Source organism: Triplophysa dalaica, chromosome 2, assembly GCF_015846415.1.
Source record: "Triplophysa dalaica isolate WHDGS20190420 chromosome 2, ASM1584641v1, whole genome shotgun sequence".
Lineage (NCBI taxonomy): Eukaryota > Metazoa > Chordata > Actinopteri > Cypriniformes > Nemacheilidae > Triplophysa > Triplophysa dalaica.
Genome location: NC_079543.1, coordinates 25,508,182 through 25,533,721, shown reverse-complemented (window position 1 = coordinate 25,533,721; position 25,540 = coordinate 25,508,182). Strand labels below are relative to the sequence as shown.

The window sequence follows — 25,540 nt, the reverse complement described above, 5'->3', positions numbered from 1 at the left end:
ATTTATTTATTTATTTATTTTATTATTATATATTATTTATTAGAATGATCTTGCTAGTTCTTTAAACACCATGCACTGTGCTGTGTTTTATCTTTTCTGTTTTTCCTGTTTGCCCCTGTAAAGCTGCTTTGGAACAATGCACATTGTTGAAAGGCCTATATAAATAAACTTGAATTTAATTGAATTGACTAGAGGATGGAGAATGTCATGGTGCACATACACAGGACTTTTTCAAAGCTCTCCGGGGCCTCCTTACAGAAGGATGCAAAGTAGGGACATGTCTTCCTATACATTACATATACTTAAATGAACATGTCAACTGTTCTCATTTCATATCTTTTTTTTTGGATTTTACTCTTTTACCTTTCAAATTCAGTTAAATCCAACTGCTGTTTCTGATGGAGATATGGCCTACAGAAGTGATCCAGGTCCTCAAGATCAGACTGTCATGGTTTCACCTCTCCCTGTCTGGTATTTCTTGGATTAGAGGTGGAATCATACAGAATCCTTTGTTTCATGTGGGGAGAGATAATTTTGACCCGTATGGTCTTCCATATTCTCCCCAAGTCGCGTCATCGTTTCTACCCTCCTGTTTCCTAGTTTGTGTTAATTAGCTTTCCTTGATTGTTTCTCCCCTGCACCTGTTCCCTCTTGGTTCCTCTCCCTTTAAAACATCCTCGTGTTCATTGTCCTGTGCTGGTTCATTGTGTGTGTACGTGTAAGTCTTACCTTGCCTTGTTTGCTGTTGCTGACTGTAGTACCTAGTCCTCCAAGTCTCTGTTACCCAGTCCTGTCTTAGTAAGTGTAGTTAGTGTTCTCCTCAAGTGTTGTTTTGTTAGTTAGTTAGTCAGTCTGAGTCCTTGTTATAGATTATTATTTTTCCTGTCTTGTTTTCCCCATTGTGGGTTTTGTTTTGACCTTTTTGTAGTGTTCAGTGTTTAATAAATCTGTTTAACCCCTGTACCACCGTGCTCTGCCTGCAATTGGGTTCGTCCACGCAGATCCTGACATAATGAACCAGCCAAACCGAACCCAGCAGGCAGCTGGCTTGGTCTCTGACCGTTGGGCATGCACCTCCAACTCTGTTTGGTGGGAGGCTATCGCCTCCCAGTCACACGCTGGAGGTGGTCCGTTTCCGGCCCAGTGCCATAGGCCTCTGGAGGTCTATGCTCGGGAGGTTGAGGCCAGGAGGGCGTCTGTCCCCGAGGTGCTGGTGAGTGCCTACCTCATGGCCGGGATGGACAACCCACCATCTTTTCCTGAGCGGGAAGAGTTGGTTTATCAGCCGTTCCCACAGTTAGTGGAACGGCTGCTGCTTCGAGAGCAGTTTGATAAGGACTGCTCTCCCAGCTGTCATCCAATCTCCTCTCGTTCTGGGTGGGGGTCCATTCCATAGGACTGTGTGGTGGGTGCCCTCACCTTGGGGAGACCCACACTGTTCCCCTCCTCACCTCCTGTAGCCACTGCACCGTCGACAAGGTCAATGCGCAAGAGGGGGAGAAAGAAACTCCGGAGGGCGGCTCGAGCCCTGGGGGTCCCGATTCCGGAGGTCCCGATTCCGGAGGTCCCGATTCCGGAGGTCCCGATTCCGGAGGTCCCGATTCCGGAGCTACCCAGTCCGGAGCTACCCAGTCCGGAGCTACCCAGTCCGGAGCTACCCAGTCCGGAGCTACCCAGTCCGGAGCTACCCAGTCCGGAGCTACCCAGTCCGGAGCTACCCAGTCCGGAGCTACCCAGTCCGTTGCACCCGAGTCCGGAGCTACCCAGTCCGTTGCACCCGAGTCCGGAGCTACCCAGTCCGTTGCACCCGAGTCCGGAGCTACCCAGTCCGTTGCACCCGAGTCCGGAGCTACCCAGTCCGTTGCACCCGAGTCCGGAGCTACCCAGTCCGTTGCACCCGAGTCCGGAGCTACCCAGTCCGTTGCACCCGAGTCCGGAGCTACCCAGTCCGTTGCACCCGAGTCCGGAGCTACCCAGTCCGTTGCACCCGAGTCCGGAGCTACCCAGTCCGTTGCACCCGAGTCCGGAGCTACCCAGTCCGTTGCACCCGAGTCCGGAGCTACCCAGTCCGTTGCACCCGAGTCCGGAGCTACCCAGTCCGTTGCACCCGAGTCCGGAGCTACCCAGTCCGTTGCACCCGAGTCCGGAGCTACCCAGTCCGTTGCACCCGAGTCCGGAGCTACCCAGTCCGTTGCACCCGAGTCCGGAGCTACCCAGTCCGGAGCACCCGAGTCCGGAGCTACCCAGTCCGGAGCACCCGAGTCCGGAGCTACCCAGTCCGGAGCACCCGAGTCCGGAGCTACCCAGTCCGGAGCACCCGAGTCCGGAGCTACCCAGTCCGGAGCACCCGAGTCCGGAGCTACCCAGTCCGGAGCACCCGAGTCCGGAGCTACCCAGTCCGGAGCACCCGAGTCCGGAGCTACCCAGTCCGGAGCACCCGAGTCCGGAGCTACCCAGTCCGGAGCACCCGAGTCCGGAGCTACCCAGTCCGGAGCACCCGAGTCCGGAGCTACCCCGTCCGGAGCACCCGAGTCCGGAGCTACCCAGTCCGGAACACCCGAGTCCGGAGCTACCCAGTCCGGAGCACCCGAGTCCGGAGCTACCCAGTCCGGAGCACCCGAGTCCGGAGCTACCCAGTCCGGAGCTACCGAGTCCGGAGCTACCCAGTCCGGAGCACCCGAGTCCGGAGCTACCCAGTCCGGAGCACCCGAGTCCGGAGCTACCCAGTCCGGAGCTACCCAGTCCGGAGCTACCCAGTCCGGAGCAACCGAGTCCGGAGCTACCCAGTCCGGAGCACCCGAGTCCGGAGCTACCCAGTCCGGAGCTACCCAGTCCGTTGCACCCGAGTCCGGAGCTACCCAGTCCGGAGCACCCGAGTCCGGAGCTATCCAGCCCCAAATATTTTTTGGGGCGGCGCCGTAGGGAGGTGACGGTCCGAGCGGCCATTCAGGCCGCGGATTCCTCCCAGGAGCCGGTCCAGGAGCCGGAACCAAGCCCGGTCCAGGAGCCGGAACCAAGCCCGGTCCAGGAGCCGGAACCAAGCCCGCCTGCCCAGGAGCCGGAACCAAGCCCGCGGAACCAACGCGCTCTGGCGCGTCCCCAAGGGCTGGAACTTTCCCACACAGCCCTAGCCTTTCTGGACTTCCCCCTGTTCATTCTTGTTTGCCCCCACCCCCCCTCCCTTGTTTGTTATTTTTATTGAGTCACCCTAATCCCCTGATTGTTCTTGCCTGTCTGCCCCTTGTCTTGTTCTCCATGTTTTGTTTGGTCTTGTCTTTGTCCCAGTCTGCCTTGTCTTGTTCGTGCCTTTGAGGAGCATCAGGGTGCTGCTCCTTAAGGCGGGGGTTCTGTCATGGTTTCACCTCTCCCTGTCTGGTATTTCTTGGATTAGAGGTGGAATCATACAGAATCCTATGTTTCATGTGGGGAGAGATAATTTTGACCCGTATGGTCTTCCATATTCTCCCCAAGTCGCGTCATCGTTTCTACCCTCCTGTTTCCTAGTTTGTATTAATTAGCTTTCCTTGATTGTTTCTCCCCTGCACCTGTTCCCTCTTGGTTCCTCTCCCTTTAAAACATCCTCGTGTTCATTGTCCTGTGCTGGTTCATTGTGTGTGTACGTGTAAGTCTTACCTTGCCTTGTTTGCTGTTGCTGACTGTAGTACCTAGTCCTCCAAGTCTATGTTACCCAGTCCTGTCTTAGTAAGTGTAGTTAGTGTTCTCCTCAAGTGTTGTTTTGTTAGTTAGTTAGTCAGTCTCAGTCCTTGTTATAGATTATTATTTTTCCTGTCTTGTTTTCCCCATTGTGGGTTTTGTTTTGACCTTTTTGTAGTGTTCAGTGTTTAATAAATCTGTTTAACCCCTGTACCACCGTGCTCTGCCTGCAATTGGGTTCGTCCACGCAAATCCTGACACAGACATATTGCCTGGTGTACATAATAGCAGCTGATAAAGTATCATTCATGAGTCAGGATGTCATTAAAAAGATGAAGAATATTAGGGAGTGTACCAGTGAACTGGGTGAGTCAAATTCAAATTTGATATAAATAACCTTTACTATGAAAAAAATTGTCTTTACAAGTTTTCTCTTTTCCTAAATAATCACAGGAAAATGAACTGAAATTATTTAAACAAACATCAAAACCTTTTACAAAATATTGAATGCCTCATCAGTGTAGTCCAAACACATATCACAATGAGTACTAATTTAAATGTATGTTTGCATTTGACAGATGTTCCTCAGGTGATCATCATGACAAGGGTGGATGAAGCATGTCCGCTGGTCAAAAAAACATTAAGGAAAATCTACACCCGCAAGAAGATCAAGGAGAAGGTAATATTCTGCTCCTTCCCAACACAGTCTTCATGCATGTCTGTAAAACTGTTTGTTTGTGTTTAAGATGCAGGAATGCAGTAACCTCCTAGGTGTCCCTATGAACTTCATTTTTCCTGTAAAGAACTACCATGAGGAAATGGACACAGATGATGAGACTGATGTCTTGATTCTGAGGGCGCTTACACAGATTGTAAAAACAGCAAATGATAAATTGGTCCGCTTGTTAAGGTTGGGATGTAAAGAATAGCGTTTCTGGGTCCAAGCCTTCACAAGTTACTAAGACTACCACCACTGCCAGAATGACCATTTATGAGCAACATTTATTAGTGACGAGAGGTAACAAGAAAAAATGCTTCTTTCTTTCGCATAAAATGCCACCAAGATGCACAACATGTCTCTCAAAGAGGCATAAATGTGCCAGCAAAGTTAAAAAAAATCTATTTCAAAAGTGAAAATGAAATTAAACGAAGTGTTGATTACAGCAAAATATTTATATATTTGCTATACTGTAAAATCAAATGTTACATCAAAGCTCATGTTGTATTCCGAAGGTTCTTGTATTCAGTAACTGATAATATATCTGTTAAATAGCAGTGCATTCAGTACAATGTTATTGATCAAACAAAGGTCCAGATATGTGAAGAGTGAAGCTAGTTTCAAAATCATTTGATAGAAATATAAAAACAGCCTTCTCTTTGGAGAACGGAATGAGACAGAATTAGACATATTATATTTTATTTATTTTATTTTCACTTGTTTGAGCAAATCATAAAACGTCACATTAATTTACAAAAAAATATTGAATCAAAATACTTTGCCATGTATGTCAGTGGATGAAAGAAAATCAGAATGCATAACACACAATATTATATGTAGCAGACATGAGAGCTTTGTGTCTGTGCACATACAAGACTGATGTGGGACTCACAAACACAGACTACAGTGCAAAAATTTACAGTAGATTTAATATACAACTTACCTATTGCTTATTTTTTCTTTCATGAAACAAGAATAAATATCTTAGGTCACTTCTTGTTATGTATATTTATCGTAATTTGAGAAGTTTCAAATAGTTTTACTAAAAAACAAGACAAAAATGCTTAGGTAGAATATCATTTTTTTGCAGTGTTGCTGTGTTAATGCAGCCTCTTCTTACTCATTTTCAATCTCAAGTCAAAGAGTTTTCATTTTGGTTAAAGTAAAATTGAACTCAAATTGAAATCCCTACTAGAAGGAAAGTAAAAACATATATAGTTTTACAGGGACAGTGTAGCTATTCACTATCATTTAGGCATTTGGCAGACGCGTTTATCCAAAGCGACTTACATTGCTTTATCCTATACATTTTACATAGGTATTTGCGATCCCCTGGTATCGAACCCACAACCTTGCTCTTACCACTGAGCTACAGGAAAGCAGACTATCATTCAGTAAGTTCCCATGAACAAAGGAAAGTAGGTCTTTGGGCTGCACTTACCTTTTGTACATTACCGCCCCCTACAGTTCATCATATGTGCTCTCAACAGAACAGAATAAACATCGACTTATTAAAATAACAAAAAGGACTGCACAATTAATATTGCGCCCTAATTGGGTCTTTCTTGTTTTGCCCGGCCCCATTTTGTGTTATATCTTCATTGGTGTTCAAATAAAACGTTTTATGTTATCGCTTGTGTCTTTATGTCTGATTTGTGTAGCTGAAATGGTCAAGTACCACAATGTTTATATGAAGGTTACTTTCCAGTGTTCTTTAGCTGGGTTTTATATTTAAAAAATCTCTAAATCTAAAGAATATTGGTACTGTTAATACTTTTCTCTTAATATATTCTAACTACCTTCTCTTTTTCACAAGAAAACATAATCAATGGGCAAAAATCAAGACTTTTTATTAGATTTTTTTAACAAACTGTAAGCAGAAGATAATATTGTGACAGTGTTTAAAAAAGCAGCATGACCAACCATTTAAAGGTCAATAAAATTATAGCATTATTCCTTTTGTCTTTTAAAATATGTCATTACTAATTTTGGAAAACATGCTAATATAAAAACTAATATTAACTCCTAAATCTAGTGTATACTTAAATCTAATAAGTCATCCATCCCAGCATGATTGAAGTCGTATTATTGCATTCTTTATTTGAAACCAAGCAATTTTACCTTTTGTATAGTCTTATAATTGTATATATTTGTAAGCTCAATTTATATATAATTATTATAATTACAAACCAGAGTAAGGTAAGTTGACCTAAAGAACACATGTTTTTCGTTATTTTTATATTTTAACTTTCAGTGCGCTGCCTTGATCTTTTGACAGAATTTTTGCCTTGTATATATTTCCTATTGTGTAAACGTCTTATATTTTATAATAAGTATAGTTGTATAATCAAAGTATGTTGCTTGAATTAATGAGAAGTAAATGCTCATATTTGCAACCCAAAGCTGAGTGACAGCATCAGACAACCAGACTGCATCCACAAGACAGAACTTTCCATCTTGCTAGGACGTAGTCAGAACTTGCAAACAGCTACTGATTTGTTTTATGTACTTGTTAAATAGCTGTTTTTAGATTATTTGTAACAAAACAAATATTTGCTTAATACAATTAAATAATTGCTGTCTTGTGTTTAAAACTGATATTGAATTTAAGATTGTTACATAAGAAGATTTTTGCAAAGACAGAAAGACTTCTATATATAAAACCTGGTAAAGCGTTATTACATGTGATTTCCATGCCATTAGCTAATGCTGCTATAACGCAATCGGTTATCAGCAAGATAAACAATCTGATCTAAAGCTTTCAAAATCAGAACATCAACATTATCATAAGTGTAAATTTCTTCATGGTAGTTCTTCATCGGGAAGAAGTTGCACATAGGCACACCCACTTTGTCACTGCACATTTCCATCTAGAGAAGGAAAAAAGTAACTCTGGTCAAACTTTATTTAATTATGGCTCAACAACAATTGAAATTAATTGTTTTAACATGTAAACCCAAATGGTCATTATTATTAAATGGATAGTGTTGTAAGCACAACTTGTTGAGAGGGATTTTCAGTTCCCAGCATGCATAAGACTGCGTTGGACAGTAATTTTTTTTATTATTTGTTATTTTCCAAAAGGATAAAGGCTAGTTAGTGTTAAATATTCATTCAGAAGAGTTTGTTATACGTTTGAGTTTTGGATGTAACTGTTGCTTATCTCAAAACTTAGTTCTCCTTTTATCAACTTATTTAGGATCAGAGGTGGGTAACAGACTACATTTACTCATTTACTATAGTAAGATTTTAACAAATATTTACTGTTTGGGTAAAATTTTATTTGGTCTGTTACTCCCACTTGAGTTTATTTCTAATAAAAAAATGTATTTTTACTTTGTTACACTGCACAATGTTGCTTTGTTACTTTATTTGAAATGCATTACAAATGCAAAGTTTTTTCCAAAGACGCTTTCTCCTTTAACAGAAGCATCTGTGAATGAATGACTTTTTTGAGTTGATTCAAGTAGTGACAAAAGTCGGCACAGCAGCTCCAAAAATATAAAAATACTTTATTACTTAAAAAAGTTTTGCATAGCGAGAATTTTTTCTAAATAATAAAGGAATTTTTTATATTTTTGGAGCTCTGGTGTGCCGACTTTTTTTTTGTTCAACATTTTTTATTGGTTCAAAATACAACGAAAAAACACTCACAAAACCAACAACAATATAAAAAAAATTGTAAATCAATAAATAAAATAAATAAATAAGAAAAAATCCAGACAGAAAAAGTGGGCAACAGACCTGCTTCCTGCTTTTTGATGAAAGAAGAAAGAAAAATAGGTGACTATAATTTATTCACATATTCTAGTATAGTGGGCCAAAGATTGTGCCAGGTATCAATAGTAATAGGTTTAACCTTATTAAGACGTGCTGTTGAATATTCAAAGGACACTATATTTATAAGATTATGAATCCAATATGTTTTTTACACACATTTGGTGTGAACCAATTCTGTTTTATTGCTTTTTTAGCAGATGTGAAACCAGCAAACAGCATTTTCTTTTTTATCAGACCTACGTCAAGATCAGTATCATCACTAAGAAGACATAAACTTGGATTTGCATCATAGTCAATATGTTATAGAGAGGATAAAGTAGAATTAATATAGGTCCACATAGTAGAAACAATTGGGCATTCCCAAAACATATGGAGGAAGGTAGCTGATACTTTACTATTGCAGATATGGCAATTATATGTTGTTTATAACTTCATTTTAAACCTCTTATAGGGGGTAATGTATGGTCTATGGATAATTTTGAAGTGGATTAGACGGTGTGCCAGATTTTTAGACGTTAAACTGAGATTTGACCACACCCTCTCCCAGTCAGGTGTTATATTGAGACAGGATAATTCGCAATTCCAGATATATTGAATAGAGAGAGGTTTATTCTTGTAATCATTGAGCCTGCCATATCTATATGAAACAGATGTCCGACCATGAGGGGGTGCAATCAAATCCCACATGGGGTGTGGAGAGACTGGAGAATCCCAAGGAACTCCATATGCCTTGAGAGCCGATCTAAGCTGAAAAAAGATGAAGTACGAAGATGCTGGTAGCAAGAATTTGGTTCTTAGTGCCTGAAGTGAACAGAGGTCCAAATTATCATACAGATCACCACACGTATTTATGCCCAGTGAGGACCAGGAAGGTTGAACAAATGGACGATTACCACGTAGAAAATTAAAATTGTTCCATAATGGTGTATTCCTACAAATTTGAACGGCCCTCCCATCAAACGTTCCACCCTTTTCCAGATTCTGCTATAATAGGACCAAATCTTTGGTTAATAGCTTTCTTTCCTGTACCTGTAAAAATAATCTTATACTAATCTAACTAATCTTGTAATCTATGTGATTTGATAATGTCAGATTCAATCATTCTCCACGAGACTGTAGAGTCAGATTCAACCCAAGTATAGAGAGCCTTGATTTGGAATTACCAGTAGTATAGTTCAAAATTTGGTACAGCCAGAGTTTACAGACTGCTGCAGTGTGGCAAGTTTAATTCTAGGTTGTTAACCATTCCATATAAATTTAGAGATTAAAGATTTTATCTCCTTAAAATAGTTAAGGGGCGGAGAGAGTGGTAGCATAAAAAACAAGAAATTAAGTCGCGGCAATAGATTCATCTTAACTGTAGATATTCTACCTTGGAGGGAAACTTTGAGGTTATTCCATCTTTCAATGTCATTTTTAATCTTCGTTAAAATGGTGTTGTAATTGTCTCTGGCTATTTTATTGATGTTTTTGTAGATAGTAATGCCCAGATAAATGAAGGAATATGGGATTTAATTTTAATATTATTGATAAGCATTAGTGCAGATTTGTTCCAGTTAATTTTGTAGCCCGAGAAGCTACCAAAATTATCAAAGTCCCTAATTATGCAAGGTACTGAGGTGTCAAAGTGATCCAAATATAAAATTATATCATCGGCATATAACGAGACAACATGGTTATCTTCATGAATCCTAATTGGTGTTGCTTTAGACATTCTAATAGCTTGTGCTAGTGGTTCAAGTGATAAGCAAAACAAAAGTGGGGAGAGTGGACATCCCTGCCTTATTCCTCGTTGGAGAAGAAACGAGGGAGATATAATATTGCTAGTCAGTACTGATGCTTCGGGTAAGTAATATAATGTTTTTATCATAGAAATAAAGCGCTCGCCAAAGCCAAAATTTTGCAGAACTGACCAATAATAGTTCCATTCCAGTCTATCAAAGGTTTTTTCTGCGTCAAGTTAAAAAATCAGCAGAAGGAGTCATGTAAGAGTTTGCAAAGTCAATGACATTGAGAAGTCGGCGCATATTACCAGACGCATGACGTCCTCTTATGAAACCAGTTTGATCTTGATTAATTAAACTGTGAATTACCTTTTTAATGCGAGAGACAAGAATTTTGGCATATATCTTTGTATCACAAGGAATTAATGAGATTGGCCTGTAACTGTAACAATCTAAAGGATCTTTTCCTTTTTTTGAAAGCAGAGAAATCAGAGAGGTTTTTTATCCCTATGGAATATGCCGTGCTCGATCGCAAAGGTGAGCGAATCAAGCATAAGAGGTCCTACGACATCCCAGAGTTAAGTACAATTCAGGTGGCATACCGTCTAAGCCTGGTGACTTGCCCTTCTGAAGATGTTTTAAGGATTCATAGAGCTCTTCCAGGTTTAGAGGGGCATCCAGAGTTTCCTTTTCCAATCCTTAAATCTGGGCCAGTTCTAATCTATTTAGGTAATTCTTGCAGATGATTCATCAAGACTGGTATCAGATTTATTTAAATTTGTGTAAAAATTCCGACATTAGTCACTTTGGGATTAGTAGAAATCTGATAATTTGATGATTTTATTGCACTGATATAGGCCTTTGACTCACATTCCTTCAACCTATGGGCTAACAGGTGACTGGGTCTCTCCGACCAGAATGAACTCTGCTTTTGACTATGAAAGCATATCATACTCTTTTTTTAAAGAGGATAAAATTGCAGCCTGAGGATCTGAAAAATGTTATTGTTGTAGATCTTTTAGTGTTTGGATCTTATTTTCTAGTTGTACAAGCTGGCGAGTTTTGCCTTTGGCAAGATTAGAAGAGAACGAGATGCAGAACCCCCGTATCGCACACTTAGTCGTATCCCATAGAATTTGAGCGTCAACACCACAGCGTGTATTAATGGCTAGAAACTCCTTTAAATGTGTCTTCATAGAGTTAATGAACGCCAAATTACTGAGTAGTGATGTGTTAAAGCGCCATCTAGGGGCCTTCGCCCTATTACTGGAAAGATGGATTTTACATAACACAGCCGAATGATGAGAGACTAAAATTGGTAATATAGAAATAGAAGAGTTAGATGAGATTAAGGCTGGGTTTAGAAATATATAGTCTATCCTCAAGAAAGTTTTATGCCTATTAGAAAAAAAAGTGAAATCCTTCATACATGCTCAGGTTCATACTAGATTCCCGGACCAATAACTTGTGAGTTAAACGTTATAACACAAACAACACATTATTCCTTAGACAAGGATCAACAACATAGTCTTCCTCAAAACGAGAATACAAATGTATCTCTATGTGAGCAGGCGACATGTAGTCCAAAGAAACCGTCTACAAAGTGACTGTAAATCCGAAAAGTGTTATTAAAATAATTGTCATTAATAACTTAAATGTTACACACTGTAGTCTCACCAAATTCAGATTACACATTACACTGTAAAAAATAACACAGGTATTTACTTAAAAAAAATAAGGTAACAATATTACACTAAATATTTTTAAGTACTTTGAAGCATATTTTTTACGCAATATTCCATGAATAAATCAAGTAAAACTACCTAAATCATTTAAGCAGGTCACATGATAAACTTTAAAAAATGAAGTAGAATTACTCATTTGAGCATTGGATTTAACTTCTTGAACTTTTTTAACTTCGTATTAATATTTATTATTGTTCACAACATATATGATGTACAAGTAAGCTGAGAGTTGACTCACTACTGACATTAGCAGCATTGCTGTTCACTACATGAAAAAACACACTGCACAAGCTCTCCCACAAACTAAGTACAAGCAGCACACTTCTGAAAGATGGTAACCACGAAACTCTGAAATATAAACTGAATATCTTCTAAATCTTAAAGACAACGGAACAATAAACACTATCAAGTCTTTCATTTCATTCTAAAGCACATAAAATAGCACTTTTTCACAAAAATGACTCTCCAAATGCAGTCGCATGCAGAGCATGCTGGGAACTCTAAATTCACTGCTCAGTTAGGGATTTTAACTTAAATAATTCATGTAGTTCCACCACAGAATAATTAAGTAAAGATCCTTCATACAAGTTTAAGTGGGTTGAACATGCTACAATTAAGTCAAATTCACTCAATTATTTGTGCATTTAGAATTCTGAGATATTTCTATAATTTTAACTTTTAATTTTGGTTAAAAAAACAATATCACAATTCTATTAAGTAAAGTTTACCCAATTCATTTCATGAAAACTCCTGCGACACAGAATCATTTTTTACAGTGTAATGGCCTCCTACTGAATCTAAACTGGGTTTAGTTATACTACATTATGTTGCATTGAAGTTAATTACTATTTTAAGTAGCCTAATAATATTCGGGTTTTGCCCTTTATAGATGATCTCTTCGGTCTTGTCTCGGCCGGCTCCCGCCTGGGGCTCGATTTGTTGAAAACTAAGTTCAAGTTCATTGTTTACGTTATGTAGAATGAGGTGTCATTTGTGTTATTAAAATGTTTAGCTCACTAGTTATTAGTCCGGGAATCTGTGCCTATAAACCAATGTTTAAGGAGCTAGTCTCAAAATCAGCCAGCAGAACATTAAACATGAAGTGTTTGTCCGAAATGTTTTTGCGAGATATCGCAAATATGTTTTCCAGATAACGCAAAAGTTTTTGCGAGAGAACGCAAAAGCTTTAAAAAATATAACGTAATAAACATTGACATTTCAGAAAACATAAAGGCGAGTGGATACCAAGGATAACAAAATATTATTAACTGTGTTTTTATGTCAGATATCACTGTTCTCAATCAATCTATCATCAGCAAGATTTACAATCTGTTCCAATGCTTTCAGAATCAGAACGTCAATATCATCTTCAGTGTCAATCTCGTCATGGTAGTTCTTCACTGGGAAGATGTTGTTCATTGGCACACCCACTTTATCACTGCACATCTGCATCTAGAAAGAAACAAAATATAAATCCAGAAAATTTGACTGTGAATTATGATTTCTATAGCAGAATTTAAAATGTAGATAATAGAAAGGATGGTTTACCTTCTCTTTGATCTTCTTGCTGTAGTAGATCTTTCTTAGATCATTTTTCACCAGTGTACATTCATCCACTTTAGTCATGACAATCACTTGAGGAATCCCTACAGTCATGCCATACAGACAATGACATTTTATAATGGCATTCAGTATAATATGCTCAACATCCGTGTCAAGTGCAAATTGGAAATGAAGGTGACCATTACTAATTATTTTCAAATTGAAACCATTTAACATCCTCCGTACAAACCAGAATGGCCTATTTTAACAATATCATCCAAATACTGCAAAACACTTTTTCTTGTCTACCCAAATCATGGATACTCACTTCTGTAACTATTATATTCAATATTTTGATCTAATTATATATTTTTTAAAGAAAGTTCTAATGCTTCTGCATTTATCTGTACTTAAACAAAACTGCAAATGACACACACGATCATTGTCAAATGGGTTATGGGTTAGGTCAGGTTATGTGAAATTATTTAAAATTAAAAACATTCAGTGTTCTGGACCTCCATCACTGATTCTTTGTCGGATGATCTTCAACTTGTCAATGAGTTTGTCATCCGCTAACTGGAATGTATCAGCAGCTATGACGTAAACCAGACAGAAAGCCTGCTCAGAGAGACTGGGGTCACTGGTATAATGTTGATCCTTATGAGTGAGTGGGTTCGTCTTGAACTAAATTTGTAAATTAAATACAAAAAAGTCAGGTGTATTGCACAAACACAAGTCTTGAATAGAGCAATCTTTACAATTGATGTGTTTATTGTAATGTGTTTTACTTCATAGCCGTCTTTCACATGGCCAAATAAAGCATTGATGATGTCTTCTGTTTGAGATCCAGCCAATACATCAGGTTCTAAACCCATTATGTCTCTGAAGACAAAGGGCAAAGTGACTTTTCCTTTTCTGATGCGGTATCCTTTCAGCTACACACCAAAAATACAAAAGAATTCATGCATTTGGGAGTCCAGCAACTTATAGTTCATAAAAAGAAAGCTATAAATTTATCAGTAAACATTGTACATAACTTCCTTAGTTTCTATTAGCAATGTATGAATGAGGTCATAAAGACAAATACCTACTTTAGTTGTGAAACTTTTACCACAAGAAGATGAATTAACAAGCGCTGCTGATGTGATCCGACCTTGAAATGCGTTATTGATGGAGTTTATAAAGCTGGACTTTCCTGCACCAATTTGACCAGCAACAAGAATCTTGATGTCCTTAACATTTGGATCACTTGGGGTGAATTTTTCGAGACTCCTTTTCAGTTCTGATATATTGCTATCGAGACAAGAAAACACAATCATTTTTGCTCTAAGGAATTTGAGTAAAATCAGTTGTTTTCTAATGTGCAAGATGATGGACTGATGGATCACAAGACAGGGAACAATCAGTCTGTGCCTCTAAATTTTTCGTGACTGAAATGTCATTACTTACTCCCATTTAAAACTCCTCCATGGTTTGTCCAATTCTAAGAGAAAAACACAGATCAAATAAAGTGCTCTCTCGATTGTTAACACAGAGGTGAAGGTAATGTTGGGAATAAAATAATTGTACCTTGTTTTTGAACCGGCGCTGCAGGTTTAGGTGCTAAGTCTTCTGGTTCAGCAGGTTTTGATTCGGATGATCCCATGTTTGTTTATTTTAATGTTGCAGTCCTCCTATGGATATTCACATAAACAATATCTCCTAATTGTATTATTATATATACTTTATTGATCCTTCGCATGAAATTGACATTATTCCATAATTAGCAGCCACATTCATTCTTGACACACAAACATCTATCCAGCACATAAGATACATAAGAGAAATACACAAAAGAAAAACATACAAAAAGACTAAAGTGTGCCGTAACTAGACAGTACAGTATGCATCCAAAACCTCAAAATAGTGTATTCATAATTACACTGGAAAAAAGTATTCGTGAGGGTTAGTTAATATTACTAATATGCAAATCAGTTCAATTTTAGTAACATATACTAGGTAGCAAAGTAAACTACATGCAAACTTACTGAATCTACTTAATAAAATTGAGGCAAGGATTTCTACTTAATTAGATTGAGTAGATTTTATTCTATGTTTTTAAGTAAAGAGTACCTAAATTTATCAGACATGAGTCATGACACACTAAAATCACACTAAAAGTCTACCTAATATTGCTCAATATTAATTACTTATAAAAATGGAGTAATATTATTTTATATAACCAACAACACTTCATCTACTTATTATGAATGATAAATATTGAATAATTAAACACTAAATATGACTTTTTCAGAGAAGCTTGAATTTACCTAAAAAAGGTCAGAAACAGGAGATCACATCAATTGCTTTTATTGACCAAATAACAAAAGTCTACAAAACCTCTTTGTGACAATGAACACAAGATTCATTTGATGTCACCATTACTGTGATCAGAGTTCACTTTAGTTTTGTCGTCCTGCACCTTGTTGTTTAAATACTCGTTCCCTTTAAAACCCAGGTGCGCTCGCACCATGGTGGAGCAAATACTGGACGCTTCTCTAGAGAGGAAACACATCTGCTCTCAGACGTGAGAGCATCTCTTCATTACAAGCCAGATTTGTATCTTTGTGTACACAATAATAATCTTTTACATTGTAATCCATTTGTTTTTTTATATTTGGCATGTCTGTGTGCTGCTACGCTTCTCTCTATGTTATAAGTAAAATGAAAGCGCGTGTTATGTGGACCCACCCAGAGGCGCATTTTCTAATAATGCACTCTTTATTTAAACAAAATAAAATGTGCCATTGTCTGTATTGCTTGCTTTTGCAAGTGTCAGTATGTATCAAAATTCTAACATATATTTTAATAAGTGTATTATAATAATATTTAGTGTCTAACCTCATAAATAAAACTATTTACAGTTCTGCTCATTGAACAAAGCCACACAGTGAAAAAAATGAATTTCTTAAGTAATTTGTTCATCAAGAAATTTGATTCAAGAACGTGTAGAAATTTTTACTGGATAACAAGAAAAATAAAGAAAATAAGTCTCTTCAAATATATATATATTTTTTTTTCAAAAACAAGAATTATTTATTTGTTCGGTTTGCTCCTCAATAAAATTCATCTTGATTAAAGAATGTTTAGACACATTTAAAGGAAAAAGTGAGAGAAAAAAACCAGTAAGAAAGTCATTTTTGCAGTACAACGAGTCATTTTTACCAGTTCTGCAGGTTAAAGCAAAAGTCCATTGCTGTACATGTTGCGAAGAAACAAATAGCTATAAAAACTCTAGAAATTGCTCACCTGGGTTGATTCTCACGACCTGAAGATTGTCAGAGTGATGCCGATTCTAATTCTGTTCAACCGCAATCCTTCTTATACTCCACCATGCCCCTTTCACTTTTTATTTGCTCTTCACATCTCACTTCACTTTTTACTTCTTTTGACTTCTTCTTTTGACACTGCATTGTACCCATGTAGGGGGTGTTATGTAATTAAAGCCACTTTAGTATTTAATGATATATAAATATGTTTTACAGTAAATGTTGGAAAATGATATTCCAAATAAGCCTTATATGTATTTTTACTTTACATTTGGTATCCACTTTTATAATCTGGATTGTTGAATATCAGATGATTAAATCAGATGTTTTCAGTCTGTGATTCAACTGTGATTCATCTCAACAATTGACGGTAGAATCATTATTGTATGTAATTTGCATTAAAGCTAATATATATATTGTTTTTTGTTCTATTGTGAGTTCATGTTATGACCTGCAGAAGCATAATTGTGCAAAACAAATCATTTTCAGTTTCTGATTCCGATAAATGCAGGCAGAATTCATAAATGGGCTGTCTCTATTTTAAATACAGTGGACAGGGAGTTTTTTTTAACTCTATTTAGATATATAGTGCAATAGTAAATGCCTAGCATTAGGAAGAAATTCAAAAAGAATTGCTCAACTAAAATAAGGTTAAACTACAACGACAAGCTTTCGGTTTGCTGGTAAAACATAAACGTATAAGCTTCTTTTGGGTTAATCCTTTTTTAGGACAATGTTAATGTTCTGTTTCACAAACGTTAAAGAACTATGACAAATCAATGAGCAAATTTTCCTGACACACTTAGACATCCACAATGTTAACAACCAAAAACAACATTTAAGACAGAGAACACCGCTTCAATCACACACAACAATATTACTTGAGTGACATCACGAAAGGTGATTCCCTGATCCCATGGGCGCTGTAAGGGAGTGTACTGTAAGTGCATTTTCATCCCAGCTGCCACGTAACATCATCCAGGTGGATGCTGCACAGTGTTGGTGGTTGAGGAGAGACTCCCCTCATACTGTAAAGCATTTTAGGTATACAGCAATATACAAAAAGCGCTATGCAATGCCTCATTCATTCACATCATGGAGGGTGACGTCATTACTTCAGAGCGTGATAGATTCGGTGAGCAGTCTTTTGAACCTGTTTATTGAAACGAACTGTCCGAGCTCTATCTCAGTAGAGCTCAGTTTTCTTTACAACAACAAATATATTTCTTAAAATCACCTCTCTTCAAAACAAGTCAAGAGTCCATCTAAAGGAAACAAAGACCACATATTGATGGGTTGTTAACATGTTTTTTTGAAGATTTAATGCAGCTAACATTCACAAATCAGCTATTTTTAACATTGACTCAAAGGCTGCCTGCTATATATGGGAAATAGAAATTGAAAGTATCACAGCAGAGTATAAAAGCCTGTCGAGCCATCCGATGTTTTCTGTCCAGTCTCTTCAACATAATCAGTTAGGCAAAACTGCCTTCTCTTTTTTTGCTCCTTTGTTATGGAACGAGTCGCAGAGTATTATTATGCTGGAAACACTAACTTCTGTAAATATCTTCAAAAACCCTCTATGGTCTACTTCGAAGGAAACATGTACTTGTTATAAGTAAAAACTACACATCTGTAATTATCTGGATGTAGGGCAAATTATCTTGTTTGTATGTTTGTTTTATATTTTAGATTTTTTTCATTGTGAAACTTTGTATGCTGCCATTTTGGCCAGGACTCCCTGGAAGAAGAGATTTTGTTATCTCAATAGGACTATCCTGGTAAAATAAAGTATTAAAAAAAAAATCAGCAGAATGAAAACTTCACGCTGCAATGCATGCTGGGTAACATCATAGTTCAAAACTCATTCATGACTCCCAGCATGCATTGCAGAATGAAACCTCTCAGTTTATTCGTAACATGAGGTTCATACACTGAGTCTTTTCAAGTCTGTATTTGAGTCTAAATTATAAGTTGTTGCAATGTTGATGTGTGTTCATTTAGAAGATCTTTATAATATATGGATGTCTCAAAACAGCTAAATCTCACTCTCTACTATCACACATACAGCAGCAAAACACTGTTCTCATCAACATTAACCCATGATTTACAATCATCAGAGACTCTTTTTGGCATTATTCAACATAACAAATCTGCACCATAAAGTAAACACACAGTTACAGCAGCCAGAGGAAGAGAAGTCAAACACGGTAGAGTCAAGAGCTGAACTAAAGCAAACAATCAACACAATTGTGACTTCAAATGACAAACCGCGTGTTCGCTCGCCCGTTCGCCCGTTCGCTCGCTCGATTGTTTGTTTTGTAAACGTACACGTGGTAAAAATGTCTGAGCCTCTGCACCCACGAGGAGGTATGCTACCGCTAGTTTTTGTGTTTACGTTTTTGGTTTGTTATAATTGCTGTTTCAATCACTTGAGTCCCATGGCCGGTTAGCTCAGTTGGTTACAGCGATGTTCTGATAACGGCAAGGTCGCGGGTACGATCCCCGTTCGGCCCTTTGACTCTATCCAATGCTTAACGCCATTGTGTTTACATCTGGTAAATTTCAAAGTTGTCTTTTCACAGTGACTGATAATAACCACTAAAGAGGAGCCTCTTCTCCCGTGAGGGTGAAAGCTACTGATTTGTAGAGAGCCGTTGGGCTACATCTATTCAACTCTCAGAAGCCTCTTTGTTTCTGGAAACAAAAGCCATCTTCTGGGTTCGACTTTCCTTGTTAGAATGCAAGAAGGGCAGTCAGAGTTAACCTCTGCAATGCCTGCAGGCATGGAGCCACTCCAGACGGGACAGGATCCTCAGGAGGACACGGTCAGACGTAAACAAGCTTACAAGCGTAAGCATATACAAGGTGACCTTGATCAGCTGCAGACGCAGATGCGAAGTATGCAGGAGACACTAAAATCTCTGGTGGAGGCTCAGCAAGAGGCTAAAGAACCTCATGGCTTGGGTTTTGCAAAACCAAAAAGGCAGCGCCACGATCCGGATGAAGTTTCGCTGGTAGCGTCTGGCAGGTTTGGAAGGGAAGAATGCCCCGAGCATTCTGAGATGGACGACATTTCTGACTCCGACATGGGTGAGTACTCTACCCAGGATTCCGACGCAATGTCTCTGGACCCTTCAATCAAGGCAGTGATCGCCAGAGCAGCTGTTCGAGCAAAGCTGCCTCCCCAGGCCGCCTCAACATCAACCTCAGTGTTTGATAGAGGCCCTCAGCGTAATAAATCAGAGGGGTTGCCAATCCTTCAGGATTTTATAGCTGAGTTGCAGTCTTCCTGGAAAGCCCCTAGCTCCACGGCACTGCCCAGGACACAGCTGGGTAACCTGGCAGGAGCAGCGACCCAAGGGCTGACCACAGCTCCTCAGATCGGACCAACATTTGCTATGTTGACAGGGGCTGTAGCTAGGACGGGAAGGGATGCTACACACCCTCAGAAGCAGTGTAGGATGATTGACAGTCAACTGCGGAAAGCCTATCAGGCCGCTGCCTTGTCAGCTCGACTGGCATGCACAAACTCTCTACTGTTGGTGTATTTGGAGAGTCTGTTACAGGATTCGTTCTCCTCCTCGACAGAGGAGGAAAGTATTCCTGAATCATTACGAGTGGTTGATTTGCTGCTCCGAGGCACAAGTGCACATGCCCAAGCCCTGGGGCAATCCATGGCCAATGTGGTCCAAGCACGTCGTCAGGTATGGCTTTCTAATGCTAATCTGTTGGATCAAGACTGCATGGCAGTCATTGCAGCCCGACTGGTGCCCGGAGAGGTCTTTGGTCCCCCGGCAGAAGCTGCCTTGGAACAATCTCGCAGAACGAGAGAACTATCCCGATCAGTGGTTATAGCACCAGCTACTCGTGGTCCGCGTACATTTACCGGGAGTAGTGGCTGGGCTCGAGCTGAATCATCAAGCCAGGCACTCGTAGGTCATCGTCTCTCTGCTGCTCAAAGAGTGCAGACGGGACCAAGCCAAGGAGCACGGCAGTCCTTTCGTAGGACACAACAGTCAAAGTTCTCCACTACGCGTGGAGGAAGAAATCGTTCATGACGGTCATCAACCTCTGACTCCCCGTTTTTCCAGCCAACATCTCTTGTACTGGAGCCAATGCACTCGATGTCCATGGGTACTGAGTACATTGGAGTCCGGTTACAGAATCCAATTCAAGTCAAAACCACCACAATTTCAAGGGATTGTTCCCACAGTATTGACAGGAGAACTGCGACGCAGGTCTCTGGACAAAGAGGTTTCAGTGCTTTTAGGAAAGGGAGCTATAACACGCCTGCCCTCAACGATAGAGCAGGGATTTTATTCAACCTACTTCCTCATTTCGAAGAAGGATGGCGGTCTCCGGCCCATCCTGAATCTCAAAAAATTCAATCGACACTTAAAGCGACTGAGTTTCCATATGCTTCGTCTTTCAACCCTTCTCGCCTTCATCAGAGAAGGAGATTGGTTCATGACAGTAGATCTCCAGGATGCCTACTTCCACATCCCAATTCACAGAGACCACAAGAAGTATCTCAGGTTTCATTTTCAGGGAAACTCTTACGAGTACAACGTTCTCCCCTTCGGTCTGTCATTGGCCCCCGCACATTCACCAAGTGTATGGCTGCGGCTCTCACTCCACTCCGTCGCCAAGGTCTCCGTATTGCCAATTACCTGGACGATTGGATAATCTGTTCCCCAACAGAGGCACAGGCCAGGAGCGATACAGGAGTGGTCTTAGCCCACTTGTGGGAATTGGGGCTGACTCTGAACACCAGCAAGAGTTGTCTCACTCCCAAGAGAGTTGTGACATTCCTGGGCTTGAGTCTGAATTCGATAGTGATGAGAGCGTCCCTGACTCTACAGAGGCAGTCAGTACTGAAGGACCTCCTGTCCGAGTTCATCACATCGAGACAAGTTATGGTGAAGACGGGTCGGAGACTGCTTGGCCTAATGGCGGCAGCCAGTCAGGTGGTGCCATTGGGGTTGCTTCACATGCGCCCATTGCAGAGTCAACCCAGTACAAGGGGAATGGGAAGCCTTGTGGGTAGGAGTACACATAAACCTCTTGGAGTTGGAGGCTGTATTTCGAGCTTTGATCCACTTTCTGCCTCAGCTTCGGGTGAGACAAGTACTTGTTCGTTCCGACAACACAACAGTTGTGTCATACATAAACCACCAAGGTGGAGAACGTTCAATGCACCTACACAGGAAGGCCCGGGATCTCCTTTTGTGGGCACATTCTCGAGGTGTGTCCCTAAGGGCTGTACACTTGCCAGGACAGGACAATGTAGCAGCCGACCTCTTGTCCAGGGGGGGTCCCAAGCCAGGGGAATGGCGACTTCACACCACTGTGGTAGAGGCCATTTGGCTACGTTTCGGGAAAGCCAAGGTAGATCTTTTTGCCACACAGGAAAACACACACTGTCTCCTGTGGTATTCGATGATGGGCCCCAGAGGACCCCTAGGGGTGGATGCACTGGCGAACGATTGGCCCCCAGTGCTCCTGTATGCATTTCCTCCTTTCCCACTACTGCCTGCAGTCCTGGCCAAGGTAAGAGCTCTGAAGGCCAGACTCCTGCTGGTGGCACCAGATTGGCCTCAACAGCCATGGATGGCCGATTTGATCGTGTTGTTGATAGGGGCACCTTGGGGTCTCCCAGTCACAAACAATATGCTTTCCCAGGCCCTGGGTCAGATCTTCCACCCGACTCCAGGGAAGTTCAGGTTACATGTCTGGCCACTAGACGGGAGCCAGCCAGGACTCTAGGAGCAGCAGTCCTGACCACAATGCAGGCAGCCAAAGCCCCCTCCACAAGGCGACTTTATGCCTATAGATGGGAACGGTATTCCAGATGGTGTCACTCACTGGAGATAGACCCAGTGTCGAGTGGAGTGGATTCCATCCTCTCATTTCTTCAGTTTGTACTGGAGACAGGAGTAACGGAATCAACCTTGAGAGGCTATGTGGCAGCTATATCTGACCGTCATGAGGGCTATGAAGGTTGCACAGTGGGGTCACAACCTCTTCTCAGACGTTATCTCAAGGGGGCTCGTAGACTTTGCCCATCTCGAGCTCGACTAATTCCCTCATGGGATCTGGGGGTTGTCTTGAGGGCTATTGCAGAACCTCCTTTTGAACCTCTACATGAGCTAGGGATGGAATTTCTGACGTTGAAGACAGCATTTCTCTTGTCTATCTCTTCAATGAAGAGGGTGAGTGAAATTCATGCCTTCTCTGTGCATCCGGCATGTTTGAGATTGGGAGAAGAAGGATCATCTATATCACTTCTTCAAAACCCTTCATTTCTGCCAAAAGTTCTGCCACGTTCTTTTGTTTCCAGGCCTTTGGTGATAGAACCATTCCATCCACCTCCTCACGTTTCAGAGGAAGGGGCCAGACTCCATCTAATCTGTCATGTCAGGGCACTGAGAAGATCTATATCTTGCACACAACGGATCAGACATACCGATCAGTTATTTGTGTGTTTTGGAGACTTGGTACAAGGCCAGGCAGTGTCCAAGCAGAGGCTGTCAAAATGGATTGTCAGGCTGATTAAGCTCGCTTATCAAAGCGCTGGGATGCCTCCCCCTCAGGGAGTAGTGGCCCACTCTACAAGAGGAGTGGCTGCCTCCTGGGCATTGTTTAATGGGGTTCCTCTGGAAGACGTGTGCGCAGCAGCAGGATGGTCATCATCACTGACATTTGCTAAGTTTTACCGTCTAGATGTGGCTACGACGGTCTCATCAACTGTCCTGCAGACAGCAGGACTGCCTGATCGGACTGGTCCAAGTGATGTCCAGGTGCAGAACACCTTCTGATTTCATTGTATAAAGGTAAGGTTGTCAAGGTGATGACACCCTCTGATTAACTGTGTTATGTATAAATATTATCAAGGTGATGAACACCCTCTGATTATCTGAGTTAATGTGATGTTGTCAAGATGCGGAATATCCTCTGACTAACTGTGTTCTATATTTTTATCATGGTGCTGAACACCCTCTGATAAACTGAGTTAATGTTATGTGTCAAGGTGCTGAACACCCTCTGACTAACTGGGTTATATAATTATTATCATGGTGCTAAACACCTCTGATTAAAGGTGTTATATATATTATCGAGGGGCAGAACAGCCTCTGATTTATGTGTGTACATGTAAATATTGTTGAGGTGCTGACTGCCCTCTGCTTACCTATGTACACAACAAGGTAACTAATAAATGTTCTATTCAGCATTAAAAGGTTTCCTTGATTTTTATCGCCCCGCTTGGGTTGGTTCTCCCCTCCTGACCTTATCTGGTATACAGTTGACCCATACTGTGGCGTGTTGACTGAAATGAAATAGAACGAGGGGTTACATAAGGTAACCTAGTTCTATGAATAATGTCAACACGCCACACGGCGCGGTCAATCAGGGAGTACTTTTCGCTACTCGGCAAAAGAGAATGGGTGGTGGCTCACACCCGTATTTATAGCCGGGGTAGCAAGTGGGGCGTGGCTTATTTGATATACCATCTCCTGACAGCTCATCCTTAGCTAGGCTGACCCATACTGTGGCGTGTTGACCTTATTCATAGAACTAGGTTACCTTATGTAACCCCTCGTTTTCTTCACAACAATAAATATTCACATAAAAACACTTATCTTCAAAACAAGTCAAGAGCCCATATTTAGCAAACAATGAGCACAATAATGCTGGCTTGTTAAAATGTTTATTTACAGATTTAATGCAATAAACATTTACAAAATGATATGGGTCAATTACTGTATGTTGGTTTGTGCAGGAATGACAATTAAAGATCTTAACCCTTCCTTTCGACTCCTGTGAATGTTTTACACTTAGCTCTCAACCTATCCAACCACCCTGACACTCACTTCACTGAATACCTTTTAAGCGGCCTCGGTGCTCGCTGAGCCCGAGACAGTCTCTCTGATTAAGATTACCGGTCACAGGGCCTGGTTAGTCAAGGCCAATACATCAAAGTCATGCCAAGACACCCGGATTTTGGGCGTCTGTTTTGCAAACCTTGGAATTCCTCTCGCCCTAGAGCAAAGCCTATGACCTAGCACTTCCATTAAACTTCTAGGGATTAATTTGGATTCATTAAACTTCCAAAGGGTCCTGCCAAAGGAAAAACTCAACTGGATAATTTTGATCGCTTCCTCTCTGATCGACACCCCTCGCTGTTCCAAACGTGATTTATTATCCATTCTCGGCCACTTAAATTTTGCAATGCGCATCATTCTGCAAGGCCGCTCCTTCATCTCCCACCCAGTTGATATCTGTCTATTTACCGCCGCCGCCCCCTTTATCGGGTTCGGAGGCTTTTACCAAGACCGTTGATTTCCTTCCACCTAGGCTGCCCAGCTCACAGCACTGCTTTTTGATTTATTAAGATATCTTCAGAGTGTTATTACCGGTAGTTTGAAAGGAGCCTGTTTTGTTTCCGCAAAAATCGATATGTCAGGATAGGATGGACTACACTGTAAAAAAATGCCTGTGAAATTAACGGTAAAATTCTGTTGTTTTCAAATAAAAAACCTGTTATTAGAAAGTGTCCATAAAAAATACAGAAAAACACTGTAAAATTTTCTGTAAAATTAAGAGTGAAATTCTGTAGTTTTCACAGAGAAAAGTGTTGTCAAAAAACGTCCATAAAATACGGTAAACACTGTCAAATTCTCTGGGAAATGAACAGTGAAATTCCAAAATTTTCACAAGGAGGTTTTTTTCAACTCCACAAACACTTTTATCACCTTCACTTACAGACACCACTGTCACCTTATTTCTGTTGCACGTCTACAAAAGTTCTAATTGAAAATGAACACAAGTTTACATGTCGATGGTTTTGTTGAGTCACCATTATGTTTAAGAGTGTTTGCTTTGGTTGTGGTCTTGACCTTTCCCCAGTCTTGACATCTATGAGTTGAAAAACACTGACTCAGGTGGGTGAAAAGCTCAGATAAAGCTAACGCATTAATTTATTTGTGTTAGTAAGTACATGTTCAAGAGTTTAGGTAGAGCTTTAAAGTTACTTGTCCTCATTTATGATATTGAATGAAATTAATT

General features: G+C 40.5%; 1 protein-coding gene across 1 annotated transcript; it reads right to left on the bottom strand.

Annotated features, from left to right (window-relative positions):
• Positions 1-11,962: 11,962 nt before the first annotated feature.
• On the bottom strand, positions 11,963-16,539 carry LOC130410755 (interferon-induced protein 44-like). Its single transcript, XM_056735608.1, has 8 exons — positions 16,452-16,539; positions 14,733-14,836; positions 14,613-14,646; positions 14,255-14,456; positions 13,952-14,098; positions 13,679-13,847; positions 13,170-13,267; positions 11,963-13,073 (listed from the first exon to the last, which is right to left on the bottom strand). Exons 2-8 carry the CDS (start codon positions 14,806-14,808, stop codon positions 12,903-12,905), a joined length of 897 nt encoding a protein of 298 aa, XP_056591586.1. The 5' UTR covers positions 14,809-14,836; positions 16,452-16,539; the 3' UTR covers positions 11,963-12,902.
• Positions 16,540-25,540: the final 9,001 nt, after the last annotated feature.

Bases quoted from the DNA above. Each gene is read 5' to 3' on its own strand.
- LOC130410755 (XM_056735608.1), bottom strand. From the start codon at position 14,808: ATGGGATCATCCGAATCAAAACCTGCTGAACCAGAAGACTTAGCACCT. The intron at 14,647-14,732 runs GTACAATTATTT...TTTTTCTCTTAG, and splicing joins AGCGCCGGTTCAAAAACAAG to AATTGGACAAACCATGGAGG. The intron at 14,457-14,612 runs GTAAGTAATGAC...TTGTCTCGATAG, and splicing joins TGGAGGAGTTTTAAATGGGA to CAATATATCAGAACTGAAAA.